The 15,886-nt window shown below is 49.4% G+C and overlaps 4 protein-coding genes across 4 annotated transcripts; 2 read left to right on the top strand and 2 right to left on the bottom strand.

Moving 5' to 3' along the window:
- Nucleotides 1-1,006: 1,006 nt before the first annotated feature.
- On the bottom strand, nt 1,007-2,102 carry ALTATR162_LOCUS8390 (uncharacterized protein; the record flags this gene model as incomplete). The annotated part of the gene is made up of 2 exons (XM_043316020.1): nt 1,007-1,593; nt 1,673-2,102. 2 exons carry the CDS (start codon nt 2,100-2,102, stop codon nt 1,007-1,009), a joined length of 1,017 nt encoding a protein of 338 aa, XP_043171955.1.
- A 789-nt stretch (nt 2,103-2,891) lies between these two features.
- ALTATR162_LOCUS8389 (uncharacterized protein) lies at nt 2,892-3,350 on the top strand (the record flags this gene model as incomplete). The annotated part of the gene is made up of 1 exon (XM_043316019.1): nt 2,892-3,350. One exon carries the CDS (start codon nt 2,892-2,894, stop codon nt 3,348-3,350), a length of 459 nt encoding a protein of 152 aa, XP_043171954.1.
- Nucleotides 3,351-5,581: 2,231 nt separating this feature from the next.
- Nucleotides 5,582-13,234, top strand: ALTATR162_LOCUS8388 (uncharacterized protein; the record flags this gene model as incomplete). The annotated part of the gene is made up of 7 exons (XM_043316018.1): nt 5,582-5,926; nt 5,972-6,147; nt 6,196-6,433; nt 6,489-7,103; nt 7,160-10,222; nt 10,267-12,265; nt 12,318-13,234. The coding sequence occupies 7 exons, from the start codon at nt 5,582-5,584 to the stop codon at nt 13,232-13,234; spliced, it is 7,353 nt and encodes a 2,450-aa protein (XP_043171953.1).
- Nucleotides 13,235-14,003: 769 nt separating this feature from the next.
- Nucleotides 14,004-15,081, bottom strand: ALTATR162_LOCUS8387 (uncharacterized protein; the record flags this gene model as incomplete). The annotated part of the gene is made up of 2 exons (XM_043316017.1): nt 14,004-14,052; nt 14,111-15,081. The coding sequence occupies 2 exons, from the start codon at nt 15,079-15,081 to the stop codon at nt 14,004-14,006; spliced, it is 1,020 nt and encodes a 339-aa protein (XP_043171952.1).
- Between the last annotated feature and the right edge of the window lie 805 nt (nt 15,082-15,886).

Genomic DNA, 15,886 nt, shown 5'->3' with positions numbered 1-15,886 from the left:
CGAATTCCGTCCACAGCAATAAGCCCTAGAAATCTCCTTGGGGCTGGACGCCGCATCGGACCTAGCATTGTCGCCCGATTAAGCATACTAATGCAGGTCGTGAGCGTATCCCTTGTCGATGCCAGCGGGAGTGTCTGGATCGAGCGCTCGACCGATAGATAGCAGTTGTATGATTGGATGCAATTCTAGAGGGTCGCACTGTTGCACCGAAATAGTAAGTGAGGTTGGGGGCCATTTCCGGTCGGTAGCGGTAGCGGCCCGCGCGGTAACGGACGGTATCAAGAAGTTGACATCGCTTATCGATAGCAGTAGCAAGAGCAGCTTTCTAGGAATCACGTACGCGCTAGAATTCGTGATCACCATCAAGAGAGTGTGTAAAAAGGGCAACAGCCATGGTCCTAGTGGGTGAGACGCCACCCTCTCAGGGCGTCGCTCCTGTCGATCTACCGGCTTCGAGCAAGTTATTGGTCTCCAGGCTCATCAGCCATCGTGTGCCATCTGTCGCATACGCGCATCATCTATTTAAATATGAATAATGGAAGTGGGGTCGTTCGAGTAGAGGTGTGTTTTTGATGACGAGAAGTAGGGTGACGCGGTCACTTCTTCCGACCTCGGCACATCTCGAAACTAACGCTTAGCATCGAATCGCCTTCTTCCTTTGCTAACACGAACTAAGAATGACCAGACTAAGCTGCCCTGCCCGCTATGGAAGCTATCAGCCAACTGCGCACGAGAAATCACGAACACGATTCCCCAATAAATAGGCACGTCGCCAGTGCATGGGCTTTTGGCTATCGAACCCAGGTCCAGTACAGACGCCCCCGAGGAAGCTTTCCGACGTGTCGGTTTGATCGACTTTGACGAAGCGGACGACAACGCATAATCGCAAAAGACTTCGAAGTTGCAATAAAAATAATGGAGGATTACTTGTACTAGACTGGCGAAAGAAAAAGAGCGACGCCCACGATTGCGACTAGTATCTATCTTACATTGCGTGGTTGAGAGCCTAAAGCTGAGCCCTCAACTCCAGCTGATGATCCAGGAAAGACGCGATGGTGTCTTCCATCTTCCTCCACTTGAGGCCCAGAATCTCCTCAGCGCGACGCGCCTCAATAGGAGGAGGCGCATCAAATGAGCCTTCCAGCTTTGTACCCAAGTTAGGATACTTCTCTCGTACAAATTTCGCTACGTTGGTCCACGACCACCCATCTTTCTCACTAGCGCTCACGATGAATTCTTGAACTCCATTCTTTCCTTCCAGATTCGCCCCTAAGGCGCGTACATGCGCAAGCGCAACGTCCCTGACATCCACGGCGGCCGCGGGGATGAATGGCTTTTCGGAGTAAAGGCTGCCCCAGAGCATGGCATTAGTACCATCAACGCCATCAGGGGATGTCTGGCTAAGGTTGCGACCGAACACGAAGGAGGGATGTAGGGTGACGACTAAAAAGTGAGGTTTGTTCTCCGCAACCCATTCGAGGGTGGCTCGATGAGCTAGGAGCTTCGAGGCGTGATATTTCATTCCTCCGCTTGCCATGGGGTCCTCGGGGAACTCCATGTCGGGATTCACAGCAAGACTAGGGTTTAGCCCCTCTGAAAGAACATGTTAGATACGTGTCTAATTTGATTGCATACGGAAAGGGCAAGGCATGTTTATGGCATAGAGACACACCTTTAGCGTTCATCACTCCCGTGACCAAGGCATCCAACGGGACCAAGGCGAGTATCGATGACACAATAACGACACGTTTGATTGTCCTGACTTTCTTCGCGGCATTCAACACCGATGTTGTACCTTGCACTGCGGGATTCAGATACTCTTTCTTGAAGTCGATGCCCGTCCCAGGCATTGGGGAGGCGATGTGAAGTACGTATTCGACATCTTTGAGTGCACTGTCGAATGCGCTAGAGATAGATAAATCGGGAATAACGACAAAGTCGACCTTGTTAGCATGCTTGGAGAAAAGAGTTTTAAGACCCTCGATTTGGGATTCCTTGCGCACGCTCAGACGAACTTTGTAGCCTGCTTCGAGGGTTTGGAGGACGACGTGGGAGCCGATGAAGCCTGTTGACCCGGTAATGAAAACGAGAGATGGAGTCATGGTGAAGGAAATGATGATCAATGATGATGCCTGTTGTTATAAATGAGTAAATGATGGTTGCGACTTATTTGATTCAGCGCCGTAGAGTCCTTTTATATCCATAGTGTTATCCAGCCTTGTGCCGGAAGGCTGTGTTAGATTAGTTCTCGAGACTGGGTACTGTAAGCAGTCTCAGCTCAAAGCCGGAGTGAGATTGCAAATACCTCCGTCTTCAGCGTAACTCCTAGTGACAAACTCGCGAGAGAAGACCTTCCCAGCCGTTTGGAGCCGTACGCATATAGGCCTACGTGCGTATGATTCTCCGATTATTAAACATGCTACGCTAGCCCGATAGAGTGCTTGCTGAATACTGATCTTTCTAGCCCAGCGACTAGTGGGCTAATCACCGTAATCTAAAGCTTCATTCCGACGGCCGAAGCCGCGCACTAGTTGTTGCGTCATTTTTAGAGGCAGCGGAGAATGAACCCCGGCAGTCGACCACTTTAGCTCATACATTGCCAAGCGTTACGCCAAAGACATGTGGACCATCGGGGTGGAAACTGACCGCAACCGTCGGCCGTGGTGCTCTGGTCGCGATTTTACGTGCGTAAGAAGCGCAGTACTACTAGCACCGCTTACTACGTGATTGTTAGAAGAGATATACCAAAGGTAATAAATATAACTTGAGCAACATGCTTCCTCATCACAACTCAACCACAGCCTGGACAACATACTTCCTCATCACTCTTCAACAATACTCAATACCCAGCCACACATATTACTTACCATTCACTTCCAAAACCCACCAACATGCCGCTCTGGATCTTCTACCACCCCGACGGTACATTTGAGGACGATGCATCCAGAGAAGCCCTATCTAAAGACGTCGTCAAGATGTACACCGACATCGGTCTTCCCGCCTTCTACGTTATCACGAACTTCATCAAGATGCCTGGCAACACCATGCTAGTCGGAGGCAAGAAAGTCGGTAAAGATGAAAAGCCATTCATCCGCATCGTCATCGAACACATTGCCGTGAGACTACCAGACGAAGACGAAGTCTACCGAAGGACCGCCAACGGGATTGACGCTGTCCTCAAGGCCCAGGTTTTCGACAAAGGTTACAACTATGAGTTCCATGTCGATGAGACGGAGAGGAGGCTTTGGAAGATTAATGCTATCTTCCCACCCATGTTCGGAAGCGAAGAAGAGAAGATATGGGTCAAAGAGAACAGAGCCGTGGATTTTGGAAATGCCGCTTCGCTGTAGTGTGGTACTGTCAGTCTAAGTCGATGATAGTCAACGTTTGGTCCGGGGGTCCTTTGAATGGAGGAAAGATGGAGCCGTCATCTTCTTGTATATAATGACTGTGTTCAAGGATTCGCATACAAACATTCCTTCGAATTGTATATATCAATTTACCCCCCTGTTCCTATATCACGATCAGCAGTGCGGTTGGGCAGGTGTGGATTGGTCTGTTCAAGATCATACTGCTAGTAAACTTTTTCCAAACCAAAACAATCAGCGAACCTACCCAAGAGCACTATGTAAAAGGAAAAACTCTGCAACCTTAGTTTAAAAACCGCCGCGTTTGCTCTTACATTCATCGTTGAAGTTGTGTTTTGTGGGTGGGACGATTTTGGCGGCTTTTGATTCCAACATTTCGTCGTAGGTCAAGGTGCACGATAACCAGAAAAGCGTGAGAAAACACGCGGATATCGATCATGCCGGCAGCGATAACACTTGTCACAGACCGAGGAGGTGAGATTCGCAAGCTATCTATGTCTTTCTATCATCTATACCGTATGTCTGACAAGTTGCGACGTGGCGTTCCGATATTCCCAGTCACATCGGTGGAGTTAGTGGTGATAGCATAAGGAATGCGCAGCCCGATATTTCTAGTGATTCATATCGAGAAAGACCCACTTGCGAAGATTCAATGTACACGGTGTTATGAGAGCCCGAGTTAGGAACATAGGGGAGGGTTGCAGAGCAGGTCGGAAAGTTAATTGGACAAGACTCAGGTGCCTATAAATTGCGCTAGCCCACCGTGCACCGACGCGTGCTGAGCTACCGCGCTCGCTTAGCCACCTACCAACAACGTAGACGACATAACAACAAAGTTCCATTCTGAATTACCATAAGAGTTTCTAGTGCAAGAACACTGTACTCGCTCAGGTGCGTTAATCGCTTATATAGTACATTACTCGGATTTCACGGTACGAGAAAGATGCGCCGTATTCGCGCGATTCAACGTCTTCAATCCTCCCTGAATCGAGTCTATAGTGGTGGAGTTTCGTACTGTTGGATGTGCGCGTAGGATCCTTGGTTGTGTGTGGGGTAGCTCAACACGCGCGTCGCCTGATCACCCGCCCGGCGACGGTATGCTGTATGGCCCTTGTCGAATATATTGGATTTCGAGGCTCCTCTTAGCAACACCCACTCTGTTTCACATTTTCGCTTTTATTGGTACTCTGCCTCACCTTATCGCTCTGCTAGTGCACAACGATTTTAGCGCAACATGCTTTACTCCTTTGTTGACTGCATCTTCGCGCTTCGATTAGTAAGCGAGAACCGAAAACTTCCCTCTTGACGTCTTCGCAATTACGCCCACGCATGATCTCTCTGGGAGTGTTCTACACGCACTCGACTATCGATATTCCTGCAGCACGATAAGGAAGCCCACCTAAGACGTTGCCAGAAAGATTGGAAAGATAGAGATATCCAGTTGCTACCAGGGACCGAGGTATACGTAAGCAGAAACTACCACTTCGCAAGTGTAGAATCTTGCCACAACCGGTGAGCCGTCAAAAGTCGCAAGCTGCGGATTCCAAGAAGGTAGTCTAGTTCCCATGCTTACCTTCAGCTACTTAGGACAATCGCAGGTCTAGTCCCTTCAGCCGCGGATTAAGCCGTTGCTGACAAGCCAATCTGTGCAGGTTGTCTGCAGTGCCCGTCTTTCTCTACCCCAGTGGACCTCTCAACCTTATCTTTGTGCAACTTTATTATCTCTATCACTGGACCGTCTGATGGTGATCATCTCAGCCTCAAGCCATCTACCACTGTTTTCTCGTCAGCTTTATATTATGACGTTGTTTCAATCACACCACCTTACAAATCATCATCAGCAATCCAATGGCTTTATGGTGGCAGACCGCTACATCGTTCCCTTATCGGCCAGTATGGTTCGGGATGATGCACCCACCGAAGCACCATCAAAGGCTGAGCTCTATGTTTCGTGTGGTGGTCAAGAGTGGGAGCGATTACCTCAGATGATATGTCGCGCGACACTATTTTTGATTTTCAGCAGCTAAGTGACTTCGGTGTTGGTTGGGGCTGGCTTTTCGAAAACGTCCGGTTCCTTGATCACTGCCTGCTTCTGACGGAACTGGCTGAGGTTCCTTCTTATGTCAATGTGATTTCCAATAAAGGAATCATCAAACAGCACAGCTCGTTGCTGCATCCATCGTGAAACCAACCACCTAACTTCCTCAATCAAGATGCCGCATTCTCTTCTTTTGCAGTTACTTTTGGTAACTTTTGTCTCTTGCCTAAGGTTCAACGATGCATTTGTTGGGTACAACCTTAATGAGAATCAAGCAGCTGTAGACCCCCTCGACTACTCGGGTGAATGGAAAGACCATAAATTTCATCCCTCACCAACAAACTGGCGATTTCCATTCTACACTCTGTTCCTGGATAGATTTGTCAATGGCGACCCGACCAACGATGACATAAATGGGACAGTGTACGAGAAGGATCCACAAAGCAACCAGTTGAGGCATGGAGGTGATCTGATGGGATTGATAGATAGCTTGGATTACATTCAGGGACTTGGTATCAAGGTAAGCAGCTCTAACCCCTTCTGAATTCTGTGCTGAAATATGCAGGGCATCTATATCGCCGGTTCTCCTTTCGTCAACAATCCATGGAAAGCAGACTCATACTCGCCGCTGGACTTGACGCTCCTTGACAAACACTTTGGAGATATTATGGCATGGCGAGCAGCAGTGAACGCGATTCACGAGCGGGGGATGTATGTGATATTAGATCACACAATGGCAACGTATGTAACAGGATAGCTAAAGGCACACCTCAGTTGACACATCTATAGAATGGGAGATCTTCTCGGCTTTGAGGGCTTTCTCAACAAAACCGCGCCTTTCCAACCAGACGAACACAAAGTACAGTGGAAATCAGACCGCCGTTATCATGACTTCTCGTTTGGAAATAACTATAAGGATAAATGCGCATATCCAAGGTTTTGGAATGAATCTGGGCTTCCAGTCCTGAAGGATTCCGATGCGACGTTCAGTAGACTCGTCGGATGCTACGACAGCGAGTTCGATCAGGTGCGTACCTGCATCCAAGAGTCTGCGTTTTATACTGATGGCTTAATTCTTACAGTACGGTGATACCGAAGCCTTCGGCGTGTTTCCTGACTGGCAGCGCCAACTGTCCAAGTTTGCCTCAGTCCAAGACCGCTTGCGAGAATGGGTTCCTTCAGTTCGAGAAAAGATCCAACACTTCTCGTGCATAACTATTTCAATGTTAGATATCGATGGCTTCCGGTTCGACAAGGCTACGCAGATCACTGTCGACGCTCAAGCTGAGTTTGGTAATTACATCCGACAGTGCGCGCGAAAGTATGGGAAGACCAACTTCTTCATGCCAGGGGAGATTACGGGGGGAAACAACTTCGCTTCCATTTACCTTGGACGCGGAAGACAACCTGATCAGACCCCGCACAATATTACGCAAGCTGTCACCCTTACCAATAATTCGGATGATAAATACTTCTTGCGAGAAGTCGGAAAACAGGCATTAGATGCAGCAGCTTTTCATTACAGTATCTACCGATCGCTCACCCGGTTTCTTGGATTAGACGGCAATTTAGCTGCAGGCTACGATGTTCCCGTCAACTTTGTTGATGCTTGGAATACAATACTCACCACGAACGATCTTGTCAATGCCGAAACCGGAGAGTTTGATCCACGGCACATGTATGGAGTCACGAACCAAGTAGGCCCTTTCCGAACTTTTCAAAGTCTCTTTGTGCGCGACGCTAATATTACCAGGATGTTTTCCGCTGGCCTGCCATCGACCAAGGTACTGAAAGGATGTTGCTTGGTCTTTTCGTCACAACAATTCATATCCCTGGCATCCCAAAACTACTTTGGGGTGAAGAGCAAGCGTTCTATGTCCATGATAGCACTGCCGCGAATTATATTTTTGGAAGACAGCCAATTTCATCCGCGTTGGGCTGGCAAAATCACGGTTGCTATCGCCTCGGCAGCTCGCAGTACCACAATCTGCCAGTCAAAGCTGGGCTTAATGGCTGCCATGACGATACCGTTAGCCAGGATCATCGTGATCCTTCTCACCCGGTTCACAACATCATCAAGAATATGTACCACCGTCGTACCCAGTATCCCATCCTCAACGATGGGTACTTTCTACAGTCGCTCTCCAATCAGACCCGTGTAGTGCAACTACCAGGTTCGAACGGAACGGCATCAGAATTTGGAATGTGGAGTGTTATGAGAGATCAGTATCCGGGTGTCCAAAATTTGACCAAAGGAGAAAACCATACGCAGGTCTGGCTCGTCTACTCCAACGAAGATCACAATGTCAACTACAAATTTGATTGTGAGTCCAAGGAAAGAGCGGTCCTTTCGCCATTCGAGGCTGGAACCTTCGTCAAAAACCTCTTCGCTCCATACGACGAGATTGAGCTCAAGAACAGCTCCACCGCTCTGGGGATCGATGGCTCCCAAGAGTTCAATGGATGCATTGACGAGCTTGACATGAAGGCATATGACTTCCGGGCGTATGTACCAAAGGCCAACTGGTTAGATCCAATGCCTGTCATCACGAAATTTTTGCCTGGCCATGACGCTCAGATTGAGTCTAAGAAGTCATCGAAAGAAAAGGATTCACTCGAGATTGAGATTCAATTCTCCGAAGCGATGGATTGCGATCCAATCATAGATAACCTCGTCCTTACTTCTGATACTGAGAACGAATTTTTTGCAACAGTGGACAGAGACTCAATCAGCTGCACCGAAATTTCTTCCGCAGAATCTACTCTTGTTGGGGGTTTAGTCTCGAAATGGAGCTGGAAAGCCATTCTGAACGACATCTCGCATGGTGTTCACACTGTCACTATCAAAAACGCCACAACTAAGGACGGAGAACGTTTTACGAACGCGAATGATAAATTCATCATCCGTATAGGAGCCAAGAACAATCCAATAGTTTTTCCACGGCTCGCAAACTATACTACGGACACACTCAAGCAGGACTCAAAAGGATTGCATTTGTCACACGTCGCCCCAGGCGCCAACAAATGGAGATACTCCACGAATTGGGCATCAAATTGGAGCGAGTGGCAAGACTACAAAGGAGGAGACAGTGATCTGTTGAGACAACCTTGGTCGGGTACTAAACGTCAAAAGTGGAAGGGCGAGCATGTTATTCTACAATACTGGAGCCGTGTGACCGGAAGCAGCGATCACATCCAGCACGCCGATGCAAATTATGACGGTCATCCAAGACGGTTCCCACATCTCTTTGCCCATGGGCCCTACAACCAATTTGGATTCGATAGTGGTATAAAAAGCGCATTCGACTTGGCCAACGATGGGAAGTGGAAATTGCATATCATGACCGAATGGCCTTCGGTCGCCCAAGTCAACGTTTGGGGTATGAATCCAGACGGCAAACCTGACGCAGGATTCGTGTTTGGCGATGTTGACAAGGATGGTATCATGGACCGGCTACCTCCGGACTCTCTTGCGAAAAATGTGCTGAACATGTCTACTCTGCCACCTCGGCCGTACCTGGCTTACCGCATTGAGGTCGACGATACTACTATGGCCTATAAGCTCGTCTACATGGGCAACCGGTTCGTACAACTGATCCTCTTTACACTTCTCTGGTCTCTTCCAGTAGCGACCGCTGCAATCAGTATATGGATCTACAAGGGTGCCTTCTACGGTGTCAAGTTCAATAAGACAGGTGTGAGCACGCAGAGTCTCGCTATTTTCGCGTCTTTGGCATTTTGGCGCCGTGGCCACAAATTCGAAAATGTTCAATCCGAGGAGGTTGTGGAATCGAAACGGCCTAATTCGCGCCTTGGTTTTCCGCGATCGCGAGATCCGTCTCCCATGATCACAGCGTCTATCAGTAACATCGGAGGGAGGAAGAAAAGGCCGATGATCCTCATCGCAACTATGGAATACGATATCGAAGATTGGGCGATCAAGATCAAAATTGGTGGATTAGGCGTTATGGCACAGCTTATGGGGAAAAATTTGCCTCACCAGGACTTGATATGGGTCGTTCCATGTGTCGGTGGGGTGGACTACCCTATTGATACACCCGCGGATCCTATGCTGGTAACTATTCTCGATACTGAATACGAGATCCAGGTTCAATATCACAAACTCAACAACATCACATACGTCTTACTAGATGCTCCAATCTTCAGACAACAATCTAAGACCGAGCCTTACCCACCCCGCATGGACGATCTCGATTCGGCTGTGTACTATAGCGCTTGGAATGCCTGTATCGCCCAAACTATCCAGAGATTTCCCATCGACTTGTATCATATCAACGATTATCATGGCGCTGCGGCGCCTTTGTACCTGCTCTCCAAAGGACAGACGATACCTTGTGCGCTGTCTCTTCACAACGCAGAGTTCCAAGGGTTATGGCCGATGCGCACGCCCAAGGAACGCGATGAAGTCTGCCGCGTTTATAATCTCGAGCCTTCTATTGTGGAAAAGTACGTCCAGTTCGGGGAGGTCTTCAATCTTTTGCACGCTGGTGCGAGCTATCTCCGAATCCATCAACGTGGGTTTGGCGCTGTCGGTGTTTCCAACAAATATGGCAAACGATCTTACGCTCGCTATCCTATTTTCTGGGGTTTGAAGGAAGTTGGCAGACTACCAAACCCGGATCCCAGCGACACCGCTCCTCTGGAACCAGAGCAGGAGAATGAGGTGATCACTGTCGACCCAGCCTACGAAATGAGCCGTGGGGGTCTTCGAATACAGGCTCAACAGTGGGCCGGTCTAGAGCAGGACCCTAACGCTGAGCTGTTTGTCTTTGTTGGCCGATGGAGTAATCAAAAGGTACGTCCAATGTTCCCAATGTTGTTTCTAGCTAACTGAGTTAGGGCGTCGATCTTATCGCTGATGTCTTCCCCGCTATCCTCGAAAAGCATCCCAGTGTTCAGCTCATCTGTATAGGCCCCGTGATTGACCTCTACGGGAAATTCGCGGCGCTCAAGCTTGGAAAAATGATGGAAAGATATCCCAAGCGCGTATTTTCCAAGCCAGAATTCACAGCACTTCCCCCGTTTATCTTTACGGGGGCGGAGTTTGCTCTAATTCCATCTCGCGATGAGCCATTCGGCCTAGTCGCTGTTGAGTTTGGTAGGAAAGGAGCTCTTGGTGTGGGAGCTCGTGTTGGCGGCCTTGGTCAGATGCCCGGATGGTGGTTCACGGTTGAGTCAACAACTACTAAACACATGCTACACCAGTTCAAGTCGGCTATCGAAGAAGCACTGACATCTGAAACTGAGACAAGGGCAGTCATGAGGGCAAGGTCCGCGAAACAACGCTTTCCGGTCGCGAAGTGGGTAGAAGACCTTAACACCCTCCAGCAGACCGCGATCAGGATTCACAACGAAAAGAAGGGTTCCTCTTCCAAGAATATCTTCCGACCGCGATCACACGCTTTGGCTTCACGATCCTCGCTGCAATTGCCCGGTGAGGGCTTCTTTCATGTCCATTCCCGAGAAGTCAGCATGGACAGATTATCTGCGTTTGAGGAGAGACCTGCTGGGGACGACGCCGAAACCCAAGAATCTGATGATCACCACACAAAGCTTCGCCGTGGTCTCTCTCTCGGTATTCGCTCTGGTCCTGGACATGGGCAGCGGACGGGGTTCACAACAGAACCGCTCATACACGTTCAGAAGCAGTGCTCGCCTTCTAGGACACCAGTGATTCATGAATACGATCCAGAGGGTGCAACAACTTCAGGTCAAGGGTCTTTACACGATCACGAGATGTTCATCAGTCGAGAGCAAGCAGAGGCTGACTATATGGAGTCTGAGCGGCGGCTCGCCAGTGTAGCTCTCGAGGGCAGCATTGCGGAAGCTTTCGACCGGAATTCAACGCCTGCCGACATCTTTCCCGAGAGTGATAGGGGCCGTCGTAGATCTCGCAGCCCGCTCCCTGCTGAGGCCGACGGGATGTTGACGAGTCCGCGTTCCTCGATCAGTTTTCTCGATCCGAGTAGCCTCCCAATGCGCGTGAAGTCGTCGCATCACAGGCGAAACCGGTCCTCTGCTCTCGACCTGAGCACTATCAAGAACGCTAGTACCACCGACTTCAGCTTGGAAAAAGTGGATCCTACGTTCGAGGACAAAACAGGCATGTACTATTCCAAGTTCGAGTCTATGCTCAATACCCTGAGTGGCAAGACATCGGAAGATGAGCTTTGTGTTGAGAAGTTTCTGGTCGAGAGTGAAAAAGCGTGGTTCAAGAGAATGCGTGCCGAAAGACTTGGACGGGGGGATCGTGCCCATTCCCAGGACAGTCGATTGGGCCTCGGTCCCAGCCCTGCCTGGCCGCGCGACAGCCTGCACAGCAATCGTAGCCGGGATTCCAGTATCTCTGCATATCCACATACACGAGAGAGCGAAAGCGACGAGACTTTTCCTCGGCCATCGGCTGAGATTGACGAATTTCTTCTTGGTGCGAACTATCACCGCCCGTCACTCCTCAAGCGATGGATGCAGACTCGAATTGGTGACTGGCCCATATATTCTATTCTCCTCGCACTCGGACAGATTATGGCGGCCAACTCGTATCAGATTACCCTTCTTACTGGGCCACAGGGCCAAAATCCGGAAAAGCTGTATATCGTTGGTGTCATCTTCATCGTCATGTCCAGTGTCTGGTGGATCATGTTCCGTACCCTACCTTCAAAGTTTGTTCTTTCCGCACCCTTCGTAGTCTATGGAGTTGCTTTCTTATTTGTGGGTGTCGCACCGTTCGCGAAGTTTGGGGTTGCGAGGGACTGGATACAGAATGTTGCTACCGGTTTTTACGTGGCTGCTTCTGCTAGTGGCTCGATATTCTTCGCGCTTAACTTCGGCGATGAGGGTAAGATTGGTATTCTCTTCTCAAAATGTCTCGCTCATATTGACTTCCCTAGGTGGTGCTCCTATCGAATCCTGGATCTTCCGAGCTTGCATGATTCAAGGAACCCAGCAACTATACATCACCGCGCTCTTCTACTGGGGAAGCACACTCGCAAATTCGTCCCCGAGCAATTTGCTCACTTCCTCACCAAAGGCCGCTATGATCACGCTTCCAATTGCCTGCTTCTTGTTTGCGATCGGATCACTTCTAGTCACGTCTCTGCCGTCCTATTATCATCAGTCTCCAGGCAAGATACCATCGTTCTACACGACACTTCTTCGAAGGAAGCTAGTCGGCTGGTTTTTCGTCATGATAGTCATGCAAAACTACTTCCTGAGTACGCCGTATGGACGTAGTTGGGCCTACCTCTGGTCCTCTCACGCAGCACCACAGTGGGCTGTTGGACTCCTTGTCCTAGCTTTTTTCGTCGTATTTTGGGCGATGTTTCTTTTCTTCTTCGCGAAGTTGAGTGGTAGTCATTCTTGGTTCTTGCCTATCTTCGCCATCGGGCTGGGTGCGCCAAGGTGGGCTCAAATGCTTTGGGGCGTATCAGGCATCGGAAATTGGGTTCCCTGGATGCCCGGTGGTCCTATCGCCGGTGCTCTCGCTGGTCGCAGTCTCTGGCTCTGGCTTGGTCTTCTTGATGCGCTGCAGGGAGTCGGATTTGGTATGATACTCCTCCAGACACTGACTAGGATCCATATCGCAGTGTGCCTAGTACTGGCACAAATTCTTGGCACTATCGTCACAATGATTGCCAAAGCCACCTCCCCCGACGCAAATGGGCCCGGAGACGTTTTCCCAGATTTTTCGGCAGGAGTAATGCAAGGGTTGAAGAAACCATGGTTCTGGATAGCATTGGCAGCGCAGCTGGTCATTCCATTAGGTTTCTTTAAGTTCTTCAGGAAGGAGCAGTTGAGTAAGCCATAGGTTTGCTGTGGGGAACGCTGGAAGATAAAAAGAATGGAGCCGTCAACTCATGTACATAGTGATCTTCTTTAACAGGCCATACGTAGTATCTAGTTTCTCATCGCAATTACATACTTGTCGTTCCAGATGATTCCCAGTGACACAGAGCTTGAATTATGAATACATTCGCAAGAGCTGTAGCATCGTGTGCACTGACAGTCTTCTATATTTTTAGCGAATGTATACACATTTTAAGAGTTATCCTTCTACATACGACCATAGGACACTGAAAATTAGGCTTCCCGTCCGCTCAGCCATATACAAGCAGTGTACCGGCGGATTAGTAGTTAGGTGGGTGACCACTAGCGAATCCCCGCTGTTGTATGTTTTTGCTCTTTTTTGCCTGCCCTTCTTTTGCTCCTCGACCCATACACTCGCTCTGGAAGCGTATAAAACAATTAAAACTCCAGGAACTCCACGGAGGTTGCGGCTCTTGGTACTACTTCAGTGTGCATGCCTGTGTTTGGATTGAGCGCATCAGCAGCACCTCCTCATCCAACTATCAGAACTTGGTGGCCCAAGGTCAGTATTGAAGAGTCTCGATATGGATTCAGCCAATGCACAATATCTTTGGAGAAATTCGGCACTGCAACTTCGCATGGTAGACAAGAGCTCGGGTGCCTGCCGGAGATGCTATATCAACTTGACTCTCTCTCTCTCTCTTGATGATGGAAGATGTCTCTGATACATACCGCAGCTTCCCTAGTTCGTCTGCAAAACAGAAACATCTTCAACATCTGTTGTACACATCGCAATAACACTTCTCGTATGCGGGACAGCTTCATCAAAGTCAGCACGCCGCGCGTCCCGCTTTCAAGTTTGATCGAGTATACTTACTAAACAGGGTCTTGACCAAACAAAACGTGCCAGAGATACTCCAACACCCGGCCACTCGTCTCATCTTTCAGCGGCGTTTCCATCAGCCATGTATAATACTTTTGATATTCGACCAACGGCCGCTTCTGCACTTGCTTGCTCGACACGGCAAACTGCGCACAGCAAGGGGTTGCAAGTACTTGCGGTACGTCCGTATTATTGAACAAGCTTTGCCACGCATCCGGCATCGCTGCTTCGATTGTTCGATGATCCTCAGGTGGGTTTCGGAACGGCATGACTTCGTGCGGACAGCCTGGATCGTTAACGCAACGCAAATTCGCGTAGCCGTTGCTCTGGATGAAGTTGATGTTGAGGTTCTGCAGAGAGACTACGTTGGAATGTTCGTTGTTGTCGGTGTGCCAGGCGATCGGGTAACCGTCTTTGTGCGGATGTATGAATGCGATTGTTGAAGGAAGGTTATTGTAATTCTGCACTATGTATGCGAGGTATGCATTTGCTTCCATTCCCTTATTCCGAAGAGTACGTAGAGTGCTGTTAGTGAGCGGATCCAAGGTCGACGTGTTGTGCGGAGTTTCGGTATCGATATCGTAGATGGCTGATTGCCAATCTTGCAGATCGGTATGTACCCAGCGGGTGTCGTCTGTGGGAAGCTTCGCCATTACCACGACGCGATCAGGTAGCGATGGGCTATGTGTCGCTACCGCTGTACTTTGCGTTGGTATGCTTGTATGTTGAGGAGTGGTGGAGGCCGATGATGTTTCCTCTTTCGTGCTGCCATGCGCGACTTCCTGCTCAAGTTTCTTTTGCCCTTCCTCTACTTCTATTGCCTCATATTGCCACGGCTTGTCAGTAGCGCTAGCCTTGACAGATTCTTCTTGGGTAGCATTGAAGTGGGCGTCAAAGAGGAACCATGCGCAGAGCAGGAACACTGCTACCACCATAAATTCAATTTTCTTGCGGGAACGCATCATTTTTTGTAACAAGTGGGTGGGTAATCGAGAGGTGATCGAACTTTGATGTGACAACCCCTTCCAGAGATTATTCCGAACAGGATATGGCGAAGGCTCTGCTTTTGCCTCGCATGCACGTGCGCAGGTGATATGAGGCGCCTAGAGGAGATGCCGGTTACCAGGAGGTGAAGCGCAACTGAGCCGCGCGGCCTAAATCAACCTCCTCAAAAGGGACGCGAAAGACGTTTGTTGCGACGAATAAAGGGGAGCTTTTGTCGCAGCCCGCGGTCTTGCGATGTGCCATTGCGGCACAGCTCAGCTATCATTAAGACACGTACAAGTGAGTCGGGGGGGGTGGAGCAGGCACTTATCCTACAGTGCCGGTGCGCGTAATGCACAGGTTCGCGTAACGCCCCACCCACAACACAACAGCTTCATGAGTATTGCAGCTGTAACGCCTCAACAAATCGTGATAATATTGCGCAAAAGTAGTTCTATACTATATACTGGCCTGCGAAGACTTTGCGCTAGTCCAAATCTTTTTTTGGGCGGCAGATTACCCGCGATCTAGTAGTTTAGGGTGGAACTGGCTGTGCAACTACCCAGGCTCCTACAGAAGCTGTACCACCCCCAACACGTTTCTGACGCTTTGTAGCTAGCTTATAAGGTTTTAGAGCTTTGCGTTTACCCTTTTAGGGCAATTGTATAGCTTTTTAAGCGTCGCGGAGGCTCTTTTGGAGGTCTCTTTCAGCTTTCTCTGCAGCCTTCCGCTTTCTGTTCTCATCCCAGATCCTCTCCCGCTCAATACGCTTCGCCCTTTGTAGTT

Source organism: Alternaria atra, assembly GCF_907166805.1.
Source record: "Alternaria atra isolate CS162 genome assembly, contig: 29, whole genome shotgun sequence".
Taxonomy (NCBI): domain Eukaryota; kingdom Fungi; phylum Ascomycota; class Dothideomycetes; order Pleosporales; family Pleosporaceae; genus Alternaria; species Alternaria atra.
This window is presented reverse-complemented; position numbering and strand designations above follow the sequence as displayed.